The following is a 15,069-nucleotide window of genomic DNA, read 5'->3' as shown; positions in this document are numbered from 1 at the left end:
TGGCAAGTATTATTTATTTATGTTTTTAATAAATTTCCTCTACAGTGTACCACTCTAGGCAATAACATAATTCCTCTAACTTCAACTTTAATATTCCCGAACTCCCCTTGCCAACAGACAGTATAGTTCTTTACTGTTCATTAGTTAACTGTAATGATGATAAACAAATCAAGCCAGATTTTTACATTTTTCATATGAGAAGGTCTAACATTTGACATTGGAACATGAAGTTTTCATCCAGTAATTCCTTGCTTAACAGGTTATTAGTGAAGCTTTTTATGTAATTTTAACAAAGTTCAAATGGTATCCAGCAATTCAGAGTTTCCATTGCTCCTAGCTGAAATATGTATCTATCCTGGTAAATATTGGGGTAGGTTCATTTGTGATGGCCAAAGATTTTTATGGTAATAAAGCCAGTAATAGTGGCGTGGACAGAGGCGGAGGCAACAGTGGACGAGCAGGAATTCCATTTTCATTGATTTTAAGGAGGAAATGTGGGAATGTGCTGTTGATAATCTTGGGAAAACCTTTTCCGAGAGGTCTGTTTACTGGAACAATCTGTGCATCCTCTTTGAGTCAGAATATTTAAAGCCATTGATAGGATAAATAATGCCATATTAGTGGAAGTGCTACCATCAGCACAACACCTACTAATATGTACAGTAATTTTAGAGCTGCTCCAAACCCAGTGAATACAAACAAACTCATTAGATTTATTGTGCAATTTGTTCAGACTGTAATACATTACAAACAGAAAAAATAAATGCATTATGTCATTCAGAAAATAATATAATTGGTGATGCAAAAGTAATGTACTAAACAAATTAATTTTCTGCAAGTTTAGATGTCTTCTATGATGTTGTGCCATGAGGTTTGATAGATATTTACCAACATTTCTGAGGTGCTTAATGTCTCCATCATCAGGGCAGCGGAGGCCTAAGCACCTCTGAAACATCAGTCAATACCTACCAGACCACCCGGTGCAACATCCCAGAACACAGCCAGCTTCACATTAACTACTCTGCATTTTGGTACCTCAAAGTCTTTAGAGGGCCAAACAAAATTTACATTGTAACATGTATGACAGAAAAAGTGACGTGTTTTTGAACCAGTTACTGCTTACTGGAATTAACACGTACACACACACATTTAAAACACCAGTTCACCTTTCATCTATCATACAAGTTGTGTGACATACATTTCAATAAGTACACAGCCCTCCTACAGGGCACATTTATATAGATATACAGAAGTAGACCCTTCTTATACCAATGAATTGGATATACTGTGGGTATGATCATGTCCCCCCATGACAGTTATGTTTTATTTCACAGAAATTATTACAAAATATGACTGCAACTCAGTATTCACTGCTGTATGTTATTCGGATAACTCTAAAGCCACATACTTTGGTGTAAGTGTGCAGGTATAAAGGCTAAAGTCACAGTCCACTAATATCAGTTGGCTGAATATATAAAATGTGGCATGTGTCTCGAATTTCTTGTAGAATAGCCACTAAAAGAGGGACATGAGAATTAGATAAGTGTTTTCACTTATAATGTAGGTAATAAAGCTGCTCTGACTCCTGCGGTATAATGAGGGTCTACTATATTACGTTACTTGAGAAACTGACTATTATACAGAATAAATGCAAGAAGAGAACATATATTTTACTTAAAAATTTCTACTGTAATATAAACGATACTAAAGCAAAACTATATATTAATTTTTTGCTTCCATGGATCACTATTCGAGCCCTTCAATAGTTAAGATACTGAAAATATATCCTATAAAGTAGATCAAATAACGAAAGTGGAAGAAATGTCATACAATATTGCTGAACAGGAATGCTTTTCAAGCCATCACATTTTCCCAATTTTGGAACTTCCATTAGCACACTGACTTCACATAGACATTATATTTACACTTAAATACTCCGGATGTCAAGTTGTACGTATTATTTACAATCAAAGAGCAAATGAAGCAAGGATCCAAATCAGTATAATGTACGCAGAGATTTCTGGTATTACGTACATACAACATTCTGATCAATGCTTCAAATATTACATATGACAAATACTTTGAAGTGTCCATCTACACTGGAACATAACACCAGCACCACAGATCTAAAGCCGACTAGAAGTCAACCAATGCTCGAGCACTCGACTAAAAATATACACTATTATATACATTAAATTTGTAATTATTACTCTCCTTCAGCCAACTTAAACCTTGTCACCCATTTTTACGCGGGAAGTCTAAAAAAGAAACAAATGCATATATTAGTACTTGGACCATAAATTAACAATATAATAGAATGGAATTTGTTATGGATTATATTTATGTGTGGATGAGTCAGCGTGGCTCAGTCAGTATAGTGACTGGCTACAGACTGGGCATGAATTGGTGTTTAACAATTCTTTATTTTCAGATACAAGACTAAATTTTAAGATGGTTGTCTCCTGGTCTGACACACTACCCTTATGATGGAGGCAGCACGCACCTCTGAGACTACATACAGCTACAATCCAGAAGACAGCCATCTTAATTCTTGCTGCAATGAGAACCTCAAATCATAGTAAGGCTAAATCTGACCTCTTCAGACGTTTTCTTACCATATAAATTCCAACGATCAAACCAAACAGGCCAATTGCACTGCCAAAAATTTCTACAATAAGAATCTTCACAAACAACGCAGAATTAGCTGCATCAGCAAGAGCCGCACCAGAGCCTGAAACGAATGACGCACACAAAAGACGTTACATTATTTACTTGAACAAATCTCGGCAAATTAGAAAGCATGTTGGAAATATACTCCCTTACCTACAATTCCCACAGCTATACCACAAAACAGGTTCACAAGTCCCACACTTACTCCTGCACCAAACATCAAGTAACCAGACAACCAGTTCTGACCACGGACTTTAGGATTGTCCATAGCTGTTGTAAATGTGAATGGCTAAAGAGAAGAAACAATTCAGATTATCAAGTTAAAATTACAAATCACTGCCTGTGTTTTTGTTAGCACGTCAGCGAGTATATACGGCAGAAGACAACTAATGAATTGTGTATTATTTGCAGAAACAAAGCATTTCATTACATATAATAAGGCACAAACAGAATTATTTACAATACCTCGAGCATTCCTGATAAAACGATGGCAGTGATTAGACCATAAATTGCTACTGCTTCACAGAAAATAACAGATATCAAGTTTTTTGTTTTTATACGGGGTGCCTTCACACCTCCACCAACAATGCTTACACCTGTTGTGTGGATCCCTCTGAAAAATGAGAAAATTTAATAGCAGTAACAATGAATTGGGATCTACATATCAATTTATAGTTCATTAAGAAGGTGGAACTTACAGAGCAGCACCAACTACAGAAAGTGCTACAGATAGTCCAATTCCAACTGTTGCCCACATATAAGGACTGGTATCTTCCAGAAACCTGAAAAGCAATTATCAGTGTGATCATCATGTAGGCATTTGGGGGGTAGAGGATGTATACCTCCTACTCATTCTTAACCTTAGCACTAGATAGGGGTGAGTGATCAGCGTTATGCCCCAGCCGCACTTTACCCCCGTAAAAGGGCCCCAGTAACCACTGGATAGGAGGGAAGGTGGAACTCAGAGCTAGTCTGGACAGAGACCACAAAGTTAAACTGGAACCTCTGTCACTCTTGAACAGAATTTAATTCCTTTGCTGGTACAATAGGTAATATAAATACTGCATATCACTTTAATCAGTAACTCAGTCTAGATTTTTGCTCTAGCCATCACCAAATAATCCAACACAGTGTACAGCCAGACATAATGTGTGCACTTGAATTTTATGGTCAACATCTGTACTCACCAACTAACACTGACACGTTCTCCTTTCCCAGTGAGGACATAGTATAGAACTGTAACAAATTATTATTCTTTTAATTCATTTACAACTAATTTATACTAGAAAGGAACAAAGATTAGAAATTAGTTATATGCCTTTCTGGGACTAGAAATGCATACAGTCCAAGTTTCAAACACAACAACTATTTAGTCCATTCTTCAAAATCAATCCCAGTATTTATAAAAGGAAAATGTGGTTCAAGAACAAATACATTTACAACCATAACTTTGACTAATAAATGCATAAATATATATTTTCGAAGCTAAGGCACACGGATATACTTTTCTGTACTGGAAACTTAGAAGCAATATTGAACTATCAATACACTGGAATTATGGACTACAGGATTAAAGGATCAATTGCTGAAAATTAACATATTTTTATAATTGCAATATAATATAATGGGAAAAAATTTCATGCTGATGAACAAGAATGCAACTCGGATTGAATGTTGAAAAATAATCTTACTTGGAAGCACAAGATTTCAATTAGGTGTATCCCCACATACTCCTGAAAATTTTAACACAACCATGTAACTTACTAATTATTGTTAATGCTGTGGAAGCTGTTCCGAGAAACGAATAAGCAACACGTGTTCGCAACATTATATATCTAATACGACCAATTCCTTTTTATTAAAAACTAAATTTCCACTAACTACAGATTACACGGTGATCAATGAACGAATCATGTGACGTACAAGAGCGTAGAATATCAAGCGGTCAGTCTTTGAACTACAGACAGAAAACAGTTCGAAGGCTAATTTAAAATGTATTTTAAATCAGTTGTATATAATTCACATTAATTTTCATTTTAAAGTGACGTGTGTAATGAGGATGTGCTGAATAACAGTGAGGACCATAGAAAACTACATTTTCTCGCAATTTGCTAAGTCTATGTTAGGGAAGGGTAGACTATCTATGAGGACGAAACCGCAGTTCAAGCACTAGGTTGTAACTAATTTAAAGAGAAGGAATATAATGCACTAGCGCCATATTAACGCAGCGGTATCGTATTTGTGTTATTTTTATTATTAGAACGACGAACACACAAATCGTAAGCGATGTCGCTAGGCGTCAAAATCCCACCTTCATCGGAATCAATCATAGCTCAGCTGTTTGTATTGGTCATTACAAAGATGTTTTCTACATTTGGTCCACCCTCACAACGGTATACTATGTGGCCACGGATTATGTAAGTGGATCCATGGATCACTTTGGACCGATTGGTTTTATCTATGCCAAGGAAGACTAACCGAAAGAAAGATCAAGCTGTTGGTATATAAAGGCTAAACGGAAACTACTTATATGTTTTTTATTGAAAATGGGCGTTATTAGAAAGAGTGACGCAAAACTGGGCATTTTTGCCTCATCAGAGGAATCGCTTGGGTAAGCAGTCATATTTATGTAACAGTGGTTTAGAATTGGCGGTGCGTCTACTGTGTTCTGTATTCAGGTTATGCTAGACCTTTCTGTATCACTGATTCTGATTTTAATTTGGTGCACTTACTAGAAATGTGAAATATTACTTTATGTGGCTCTAGTCTGCAGCCAACGGTTCATAAAAGTATGTGTACTGTTCTCATAGGATATCAGTTGTTTCAAATTTCAGACAAAGCCACCCCTTTCGATACATTTGTATTGAGCTCATAGAATAAAAAAGATTGAAAAGCTGTGATGCGCACCGAAAAATACACTTCTTTGCATTCTAAATGCACCTAGTAGACATAAAACGTATACCATATTGTGCATATGGAATATGCACGCATGATTTTTTTTGCAGCATTCCTGACTCGAGTGATGATGATCATGCAGGATCATCTCACGACGATGCTCAATCAGCCCCAGTTAGCCATGCCTATAGACGCCTTCGTAATAGAGTACCCTCTGTACCAGTGTCATTTTGCAGTCAGAGGAAGTGTTTAGGCAAGAGGAGATCTCGCCGATATGATAATGGTTAGGAAGCAGTTATTTAAAATAAAATAACACAGTATTTTACTACTTTAACGTTTTTAATCATATAGTAATTAAAATAACAATAAATGTTTAGATTTTGGTAATGAAAATGTTTCACAAATAAATATTTTACTGTGGGCTGGGTGTGAATTCTGTTGTTTGGATGTATATGTGCTTTCAGTGAATCAGCTCATGACGTTATTGGAGGAAGAAGAACTCGGGGAGGTGTCAATCTATGATCTAGTCCAGAATTCTAATGATGCTTTTCAAAGATTATTGGAGGATAGGGATTCCTTAGAGGTTGGTTTTTTATTTAATAATTGCATGATATATATTTTGGAATAGGTTACAGGGGTAGAGAATGAAATCTCTACCCTAATACATGGTGGAGTCTGTATAACATAAAATGTAGAGTGTTAAAACACCTAATAATATATACTTCTGTACATTTTAAACTCTGTACAATGTCTTGGAATATATATCAATAAAACACACTGCTCTTTTGTGAATTTTAATACATTCAACATTTGTCAGAATCTTTTTCCTAAAAAATTATCGAATTCTGCGAGACCTGCAGGCATTAAGTACATAGTAGTTGCAGCTGCACTGAGATGGCTGGTAATATAGATCAATACAGCTGAGATCAGTGGGTACGTCATCAACTGGTCATCTTTTATGATGAATTATGAATAAGTGTCTCAGAGAAACGCTGGTGTCCTAAGCTTTAATTTAAAACTGTTGAATATTTGGTGTAGCAGAATGTTCCTGTCAGATTTGTACAGAATGTTCCTTGTGTCAGTTTGTCAAAATAATATCTGGTATGTTTGATTATTTTGGCTTATATCAACTGAAGGAACAATTCATATAAGCTTGGCAGGGACCTCCTGGTATACTGTGTATATGAGTATTATATATGTGTGTAAACTGAACTCTTAACATTGAATTTCAGAAATTTGGCAGATGAAGATTGCCAGTTTTTCATTTTCAGGCCTGGGACAACTTCATTCAAAGTAGTGAAGAAGTGCAATTGGTGATAACTTCAAATAAAGGTTTTGTTTCACGGTCTAGGAAAAGATTGGTGTATCTTCCTTCCAATTTACCTGTGACTGGAGATCAAGCTTTCAGGAACATTAAAACTGGTTTGCGCAATGTCCTGAAAAAGAATCGTGTACCGCTGGTAAGATATGTTCATGGTGTTGTCCAACCTGTTCTGCAGTATTTTAGTTTCAGTTAAAAATTATGAAGATGCTAATAACTGAAGAAAATTAAATATGTTTCAGTTTAACCCATCAGTCATTAAACTACAAGCTACTGACTCTCAAAAACATGCAAAATCAGCGTCTGTTACGAGGATAAAAGCTTTGACCTTGGTAATGTGGGCAGAATCAGACTCCAATCCACTGATTGTTTGCACTGGTGATTCACATGACTTATCGTCTTCATTGTGAATCGTTTTACCATTATTGTGTCTGTTGATCATTTATAAAGTGTTTGGTTTATGCTACGAACAAATAAAGAACAAAAAATATTAGAAAATTAAGTTGAAGTAACTTGCACATATAACTCAACCAGACGGTGTTTTCTCAACTTGAATACATTGGTTTTTAGCCACAGGTTTACTTCAGCATGGGTTCATACTGCCAAAGTCAAAGGTGTCTCGTGAGTAATTAGCGGTATTTAACTTTCATTCGTGATTAATCGAATGGAAGTGAAACTGAAAATATGTAACAATTTTACTACATTTTATGACACAAGGGAGAGGTTGTTGTTAAAGGACATGTATGCCTCCTGTTTTTGTTAATTCTTGTTAATCAGTATTATTCATTACCTTGAGACATCAGCATCCAATGGAATGTTTTATTGTATGTGATGTGGTTCAGAAAAACATTTGAAATCTGACAAATAAAGCCAGAGAATGAGTGAATATAATTTAAATAGGATGATGTGCAGGTGTGAACAGGATAAGATCCAGTGGTCAGCTCTTGTGAACACAACAAAGAAACTTTCTGTTTCATAAAAGGAGGAATTGGCTTCCGTGGAAGTACTCTGCTCCATGAAGTTTGTTAAAGGTTCCACATACATTATTATGTGATATAATCTTGGAGAGTAATGTTTTATATAATTACATGCATTGATATTAAAAATGCCTTTCATTTTTAGGGTATGCTGGAGTTTTTAGAAAATCAAGTGGTGGACTTCTTTTCAAAAATGCCGTGCGGTATTTACACTTCATCATCGTTGTCTAGTTATGAGAGACTGCTGTTACACGCTGTATCCCAGTACCACTGTCTTATTTCACACAGTAAGTCCTTAGATGTTTTCTTTGTCGTAACAAACTGAGAAAGCTGTTTTTGGACCGATGAATATTGGTAATGCAGAAATACATTCTTCTGTCAGGATACATCAAGTGTTTTAAGTGTAGGAGTAGTGATTTGTGTATTTTATATTTGTCACGGATTTGGATGGGAGTGGAGGAAAATTTGTTTTGGTTGCGTGAATTGTGCAATGCAGATGTGGGGAAAATTTGCTTTTTGCTTTGTGTCTAAAGAGAGGAATGCATCCAACTGTAACCTACAAAGAGCAGCGCAATCAGGGATATGGTTGAATATTATATATTCTTACCTTTCCTCCTCCACGCCTTTCATCTTATTCAGATTCATGAGACGTGTATAGCAGAATGTCATTTTCATGTTGCATGTGTGTGACACATTCATGATGTAAACATTTATGATTGTGTTTACATCACACTTTTTATTTCTAATAGGTTTTGATTCTGCAAATGAAAATGTTCGCCTGGTGAAAGTCTCCAATCCTTTTGAAGTATACCGGATTCCGGCAGTGCTTTTGGGACAGTACCTGGAAAACAGGCGAAAGACAGCTGCAGCCAGCCATTGACTGAAGTGAATTCCTCGATTGAAGCATTACATAGTTGGTTGTTATGCTCTTGTTATTGATTATGTTTTAAATTTTGGGTTTTAAAACTAATATGGTATGGCAGATATACCCAACTGTAAGATGACTGGATTTAAGATGACACCCCCCATCACAGGTATATTTACCTGGCATAAACATATGTTCTTTCCATATTTTCACAACGATACCTTATGCAAGGCCAACTACACTGTTGAGCATGGGAGGGTGGCTCGTGACAGACAAAATGTACCGCAAAAGAAAGGTAAACAGCTGCATTTGAGTGGTTCCAAAAATATAACACTGGATAAATATCATGCTTAAGTATGGCAGTAACAGTAAGCAAAATTGAATGATTATTGCTTCTTTTTCACTTCATAGATGAGGCTAAAGCCTGTTGTGACGACAGTTAATCAGGTCAGCTTTTCATATTTTAGCATCTTTAGTGCTTTAGAGTAGTAGGTGGCCAGCCTGCTGCCTGTGCACAATTTATATATTTCATCCTGATTCGACTGCCAGAGTCATCTGGTAGTGAAACAGGAGAGAGATGTCTGAGAAACGTGACTTCTGAATTTTGCTTACCAATCATCTTTTTTTATGTAGGATTTGAGGTTTTCATCTTTCTTATGTTCGTAAGGATCTTTTACATGCCGTAAATCTACGACATGGGACTGACGGCTTTACTTGCCCTCCGAAGGAAGTTGTGCTACAGATTTTTATTACCCTTAAAAATCCATTTACCTTGGCTGGGTTTGAATGTATGAAACTTGGGTGCAGTGGCAGACAAAACTACCACTCGACCACCTTTTAATGCTTCGGAATATTTTCATGTAAGTATAGGACTGTATGGGTATACGAGTTTTTGTTTATTTCACAGTTACCGCGTGTGTATTTCTCCATAATTGCTTTTTCTTATACATGTTTCTTCATTCGTAGTATAAGATGATCCCATATTTTTAATGAAAAAAGTAAAATTTGTTCACCGTACGGTTGGTTAAGTATGATGCGTTGAGTCAAAAAAGTGTATACTAGCAGACAATACATCTTAATCATGTTGACTTGAAAGAAACTGTCTTGTTGAATTTACTTGTTCTGTTTAATCATTAGAAAGTTTCAGTGTTTACATATTCTTTTTTCGATTTTATAGTTTTGCCCTGGTTTTGTTGGTCCCATTAAGATGGTTGATTATGAATGACAAAAATAGAAATGAGTAGAGATGCTGAGGAAGAACTTGTGGGCTTCTTCAAATTACTTTGTTGGTATTTGCAGGGACTGAGCACATGGCCATGGAATATCTTCAGGTTAGCCCAGAAATCTTTCTTAATTCTGTTTTTAATGATTGGGATTGAAAACGTCCCTAATTACTACTTCTAAGCAAAAAAATTAAATTGCCACAACCCCAGTTAAGACATGAACTTCTTTATTGTCGTCGTAAATACAATCATTGTTATGTGGTTTGAAGTTTTTAATTTTTCATAAATTTTAATTTCAGTCTTTAGCAGGTATATTTTTGAGGTCCACTAAAAAATTTTTTTAATGACATTTCACTGTCTGCTGAGTTTTCATAGCATTAATAGTACTTTTTCTTACCCTTTTGGGAAGTGGGCTATTTATGTGTAAATTGCATAACACGCTGTGTCCGATTGTCACGGGGTCACCGGTTTTTTTAAAAGAACGTTATCACTTGCTGATGTGTCATTACGGTTTGCAATGCCATCTGTCCTATTTTGTGGAGGAATAAATTCCTATAAGATTTTTTAAATATGCTGTGGGACTGAAAAAGAATAAATGAATTATAACTAGGTATTCTGTCTGAACTTTCAGTTTCAGTGTATAAAGATTTAATGTACATAGAAGCTTGTGAAGTTCGCTTTTATTTTATTAGAACTTTTTGTGATAATATTTGTATATTTTGTTTTCATGGTGTATGTGTGCTACTTCTTTCTATACATTTACAGGATATTGTATTTTACTTGAACAGTCTTGATTTCTTTCTGGTGGTAAGTTTATTGGAATATCTTCTCATCCTACCACCTCCCCATCTCGTGGTATGTTCGGCAGGAGCAATAAGCAACGCGTGGTATGTGATATCACACCAGAGCAATAAAATTTATATATTTTTTTAAATGTTTGTGAATGAAGTGATCACTGCTTACCACATTTGCTATAATTTGTACCAATTTAATAAATAATTCACTGTTCTTCGGTAACTTTATTACTAAATACTATGATGTGCTGCGCACTAGATGGTTCCGTAGATGATGCAGTGAGACACTACAAATTACCCCCTCCGTACTGATAGGTGATATGTATCATTCATTTATGTAGCAGAAAAGTTGCTTTTGACATACATTACCTACTGTTGATAATTTAAAAAGTGACTCTGCTGTTCCGATGTGAAAGATTCAAATTGCTCTGCGTGTTGTTTCTATAAGCAGCATGTATTATGTATCAACTGTTGCTTGTTGCTTCAGTGTAAATACTGCTTAAAGTTTGTAACCACTGTGTTTCGTAAGTGTGATATTCTCAACACGAATACTAATTGTATTTGTTTAAAATCTCTGATTACTCATGAATATTTGGGTTGTATGGAAGTATGTGCATTGTGACTTGAAAGTAATTTCTTATTTATGTACATGTTTTCACTTCAGTTACATTTTTAGATTTGTTAACTTTAATCTTGACTTGGTCTGAAAATTATGATTTATCAAATTGCAACAACATAGACCTTTACTGAGAAACATTATTGCTCTGTAGAATTGGAACTTTTGAGTTACCTGATTGCTTTGGTCCATTATCCTTTTATAATTGTTTTTTGAGTTTCGGAGGTTTTGCCGTCACTTTAAACTTGGAAGTTTACTTTATTTAGAACAGAAAATATTTTTTTATAACATTGGATTTTTGGCTTCACAAAAATATTTTTGTTTTACAAGTTTTCATAGTTAAACATTTTCTGCAGAAGCATGTTGATGACCTTACTGTGGTTCCAGCTGTCTTTCATTTTGTAATAAATCATTTCAAAATGTATTGAGTGACAATTAAATGAAATCCTGGTATGTTGCTGGGAACACTTACTCCCAGTGTGTAAGCAGGATGTTACAAAGGCATGCAGGGAACATAGCGATAAAGCAGCAAACTTTTAAACTTGGCACTTGAGGGAGCTGAATGATCACATGCACATCTTCCAGTTCGATGGACACCCAGCTGTATTCTGAATGAAAGGGTAAAGAGAGATTCCAATATTCCTGTTGGGAATTGAATCCCTGCTATATAAAATTCTAGTAGTCTTTAAAAATATGTGTTAGATGAGTCCAATTAATTAATGTGTAAAGTAGCATATTTGTTATATTTTTAGTGACTGTATAATAGTCGCTTCTATTGCAATGTGATTGTCTCCATACTTTATTCTAAAAATGTTTCTGATGATTTTATATAATATTTACTTTGTGTTGGACTGTGTAATTTCAGAGTTTATATACAAATGCATTAACATGTATTAGTAGTAATTGTGTTATTTTTTATAAAAGGAAAGTCAGTGGGAATAGGGTTTCATAACAACATTAAATGAGGATTTTAGTGTGAGGTAATTTTAAATGTGTTCAGTAATTCTGTTTTACACAGTAAATTGATAGTAATTGAAATGATAAACTTTGTGTTCAGAAAACAAAGATTGTGAATTGATGGTGAGTTTGAAGCTGTTTTTAAAAATACTTTCTTTCTATATATTTTACAGTATACAATTTACTTCCGACTTATTTTACAATGGTATGATAATTCAGTTCTTTATGAACTGATACTTCTCACAAACATTAAGAGCAGACCACAAATCATTGTCCATAAATTATAGAAAAATTATAGTGGTGGACACCTCTTAACTGGCTTTACATTTACATATGTATTTAATTGCATAAGTACAGAAGATTTAATTATGATAGTGAAAGTATTATCAAACAAATTTGCTACATGAATCTGCAGTTTTGGGTACTTTTTGTTTTTCCACTCTTTCTGCAAACAAATGGTGGGATAAAATTAAACATACCCAATTACTCTTAAATGGTTAAAGGCATTCTGTGGAACCTTCAGTTTTTGGGTGACAAATTTGGGAAATTTCCATGAATGTCTGTTAGTATCCACCCAAATGACTGAGATAACTTGCTCATCAGAGTTGAGTGTAAAAAATGCTATGGTGATTCTGAAGTTTTATCCTTATAATGCACAAATTTAGGGAACCTGTCAGAGGAAAGACTTCAGTATTATGGGTGGTTAAAACTTTGTGTAGCTCATCTGGATAATTGGTATGTGTTTCATGAACAGTTGTCAATCATTACAAGTTGGAGTAAGGTGATGTCTTGTAATTTTATAATTGTCATTATTTCCCATTAGTGCATTATTATAATTTGGGGTTATGTTCCCAAATGGCCAAAAGGAATTAGAAACCAACTATTTTTATTTTGTTGGATGAAATGAAACATACAAACATTGGAAAGATTATTACATATCTATAAAAAATTGAAATTTCAGGTATGTATGTTTGCTTATATTTTAAGAATTCATGCACAAATTTGCACCAAATGTGGTAGACTTATTGAAAAAAGGAGAAGATTCTAGAAAGGTAAAAAATCCAAAAAAAGTGCCTTTATTGTTTTTCATAATCACCATGTTAACAAGAGGAATTACATTCTTAAACATGGAAACCTTTATGAGAAACATAAATTTTTATGAAAATTAAGATGACTTCATTGTACCAACTTGCAACATCCAATATACAAAAGTGGATACCACCAAAATGCTGATAGTACGGTAAATATTTTATGTTCATAAAAGGTAATTTTGCTTTATCATTCTGAAATTTTTCAGTCATGTAGCTGTAACAGTTTCCATAAAACTGGAAAAGATAATCTCAGATGGTTACCATACAAATGTTGGAAAGATGCACAATTCCTTTTCACATGTTCATTTTTTTATGGTATAAGAATATATAGACTTTACATCTCTAACTCCTAAATTTATCATTGAAATTGACTTAAAATTAGCATTTTACTTTAAGTATATCACAAAATTATAAGATCTATTTTTGTTCCTCTGTTTAACTCTATATCAACTTCACAATATTTAGTACCAAATAAGAAATGATTACAAATGGTAAGTTCAGGATAGAAAATGTCATGGATTATTTGGTGATACTAATGTATTTTATTATTCACCTGGAGCAACTGTAGGGGGAATGCAGCAGATGGAAGATTAAATCCATTATTTTGTGCAAAATAATCTGTTATTCACTGTAATAAAAGCTTTATTTCTTTATTCGTAAACTAAATGGTCTGTTTTCTAAAATCAAGCTTAGTAAAAAAAATTAACCGTGTAAACATCACTTCAGTTTGGGCCAGTTAAGAGGGATTGTCTTCATACATTATTTTATGTTCCACTATGGTGCACTGCATTATGCATGAAAATTAATGCTTATGCAATGAATATTAACTGTATTGACCCACTCCAGCTACTGTGTTGTGAAAAACATTACGAATAATCAAACAATGAAGCACATCTTCATTTTGAATATACCTATTTTAAAATCAGTATCACTGTATTATGTGCAATGATCCTTAATGCCTGGATCAATTATTCCATTTATTTATTCAAATTACTGCGTGTTTTGTATGAAGGAAATGCACATTTTGTTTCTGAGTTCAGAATTAACTTCATAAACATAAGTCAGATACATATGAGTTCACTCGTCAGTTCTGTAAGCTTTTACGTATATAACGAGCAAAATTTAATGGTATCAATCCACGACAATACATAATGCAGCACCTTTAGAAGGTTAACAATTTATCTGTACTGTATTATAATGTTATGCACATTCTACTCAGCACACAGTTTGTGGCTAGAACAATCTACAATACATATGCAAAAGTTGTGTCATGTGAAATCCAGTAATATCTTCACACGTTCTCATGGAACACAACTTTTCTGTTCATGCAATTAAGAGAGAAGTCTTTGATCATTCTTCAAAAGGTAGACCCGGTCATCTCTCTCCACTCTGTAAGTGATTTGGAGCGTCGGCAAATGTGAATTTCAAACGATATGCTTCGGCGACCAGCATACCAATTTCAGAGTCGCTCCAATTTTGAGTTGGCAGATTCTGTAGCATCAACATGAGACCCTAAGAAGACAGTTATAAAAACATATGATGATACTAAATACAGTGTTTAATATGAATTCTAAGTATAAAGCAACATACTTCTCACATGAAGCAATCTTAAAATAAAACTGGGATTTTTGTAGTACAGTTTATTCTGATTTATGCAGTA

At 34.4% G+C, this 15,069-nt stretch overlaps 3 protein-coding genes across 7 annotated transcripts in view; 1 reads left to right on the top strand and 2 right to left on the bottom strand.

Annotated features, from left to right (window-relative positions):
• Positions 1-693: 693 nt before the first annotated feature.
• On the bottom strand, positions 694-4,611 carry LOC110833028 (Vacuolar H[+] ATPase PPA1 subunit 1). The gene is made up of 7 exons (XM_022070605.2): positions 4,435-4,611; positions 3,858-3,906; positions 3,369-3,452; positions 3,136-3,283; positions 2,824-2,959; positions 2,616-2,731; positions 694-2,258 (listed from the first exon to the last, which is right to left on the bottom strand). The coding sequence occupies exons 1-7, from the start codon at positions 4,496-4,498 to the stop codon at positions 2,226-2,228; spliced, it is 630 nt and encodes a 209-aa protein (XP_021926297.1). The 5' UTR covers positions 4,499-4,611; the 3' UTR covers positions 694-2,225.
• A 78-nt stretch (positions 4,612-4,689) lies between these two features.
• Positions 4,690-15,042, top strand: LOC110833027 (R3H domain-containing protein 4). Its single transcript, XM_022070604.2, has 6 exons — positions 4,690-5,281; positions 5,676-5,848; positions 6,030-6,148; positions 6,837-7,025; positions 8,009-8,150; positions 8,613-15,042. The coding sequence occupies exons 1-6, from the start codon at positions 5,217-5,219 to the stop codon at positions 8,741-8,743; spliced, it is 819 nt and encodes a 272-aa protein (XP_021926296.1). The 5' UTR covers positions 4,690-5,216; the 3' UTR covers positions 8,744-15,042.
• Tbc1d22 (TBC1 domain family member 22) overlaps positions 13,379-15,069 on the bottom strand; it is a 7,421-nt gene continuing 5,730 nt past the window's right edge. For all 5 annotated transcript variants that reach the window (XM_087354505.1, XM_087354504.1, XM_087354503.1 and 2 more), the window contains exon 11: positions 13,379-14,921. In XM_087354505.1, the coding sequence (XP_087210631.1) occupies positions 14,784-14,921 (138 nt within the window). In that variant the 3' untranslated portion in view covers positions 13,379-14,783. The remainder of the gene's footprint in view (positions 14,922-15,069) is intronic.

The sequence above is a fragment of the Zootermopsis nevadensis genome, unplaced genomic scaffold, assembly GCF_977971745.1.
Source record: "Zootermopsis nevadensis isolate Lab colony 2312 unplaced genomic scaffold, Znev_1.0 Znev_ptg000023l, whole genome shotgun sequence".
In the NCBI taxonomy this organism is placed as follows: domain Eukaryota; kingdom Metazoa; phylum Arthropoda; class Insecta; order Blattodea; family Termopsidae; genus Zootermopsis; species Zootermopsis nevadensis.
The sequence above is the reverse complement of the archived record's forward strand: the minus strand, read 5'-3'. Positions and strand labels throughout refer to the sequence as shown.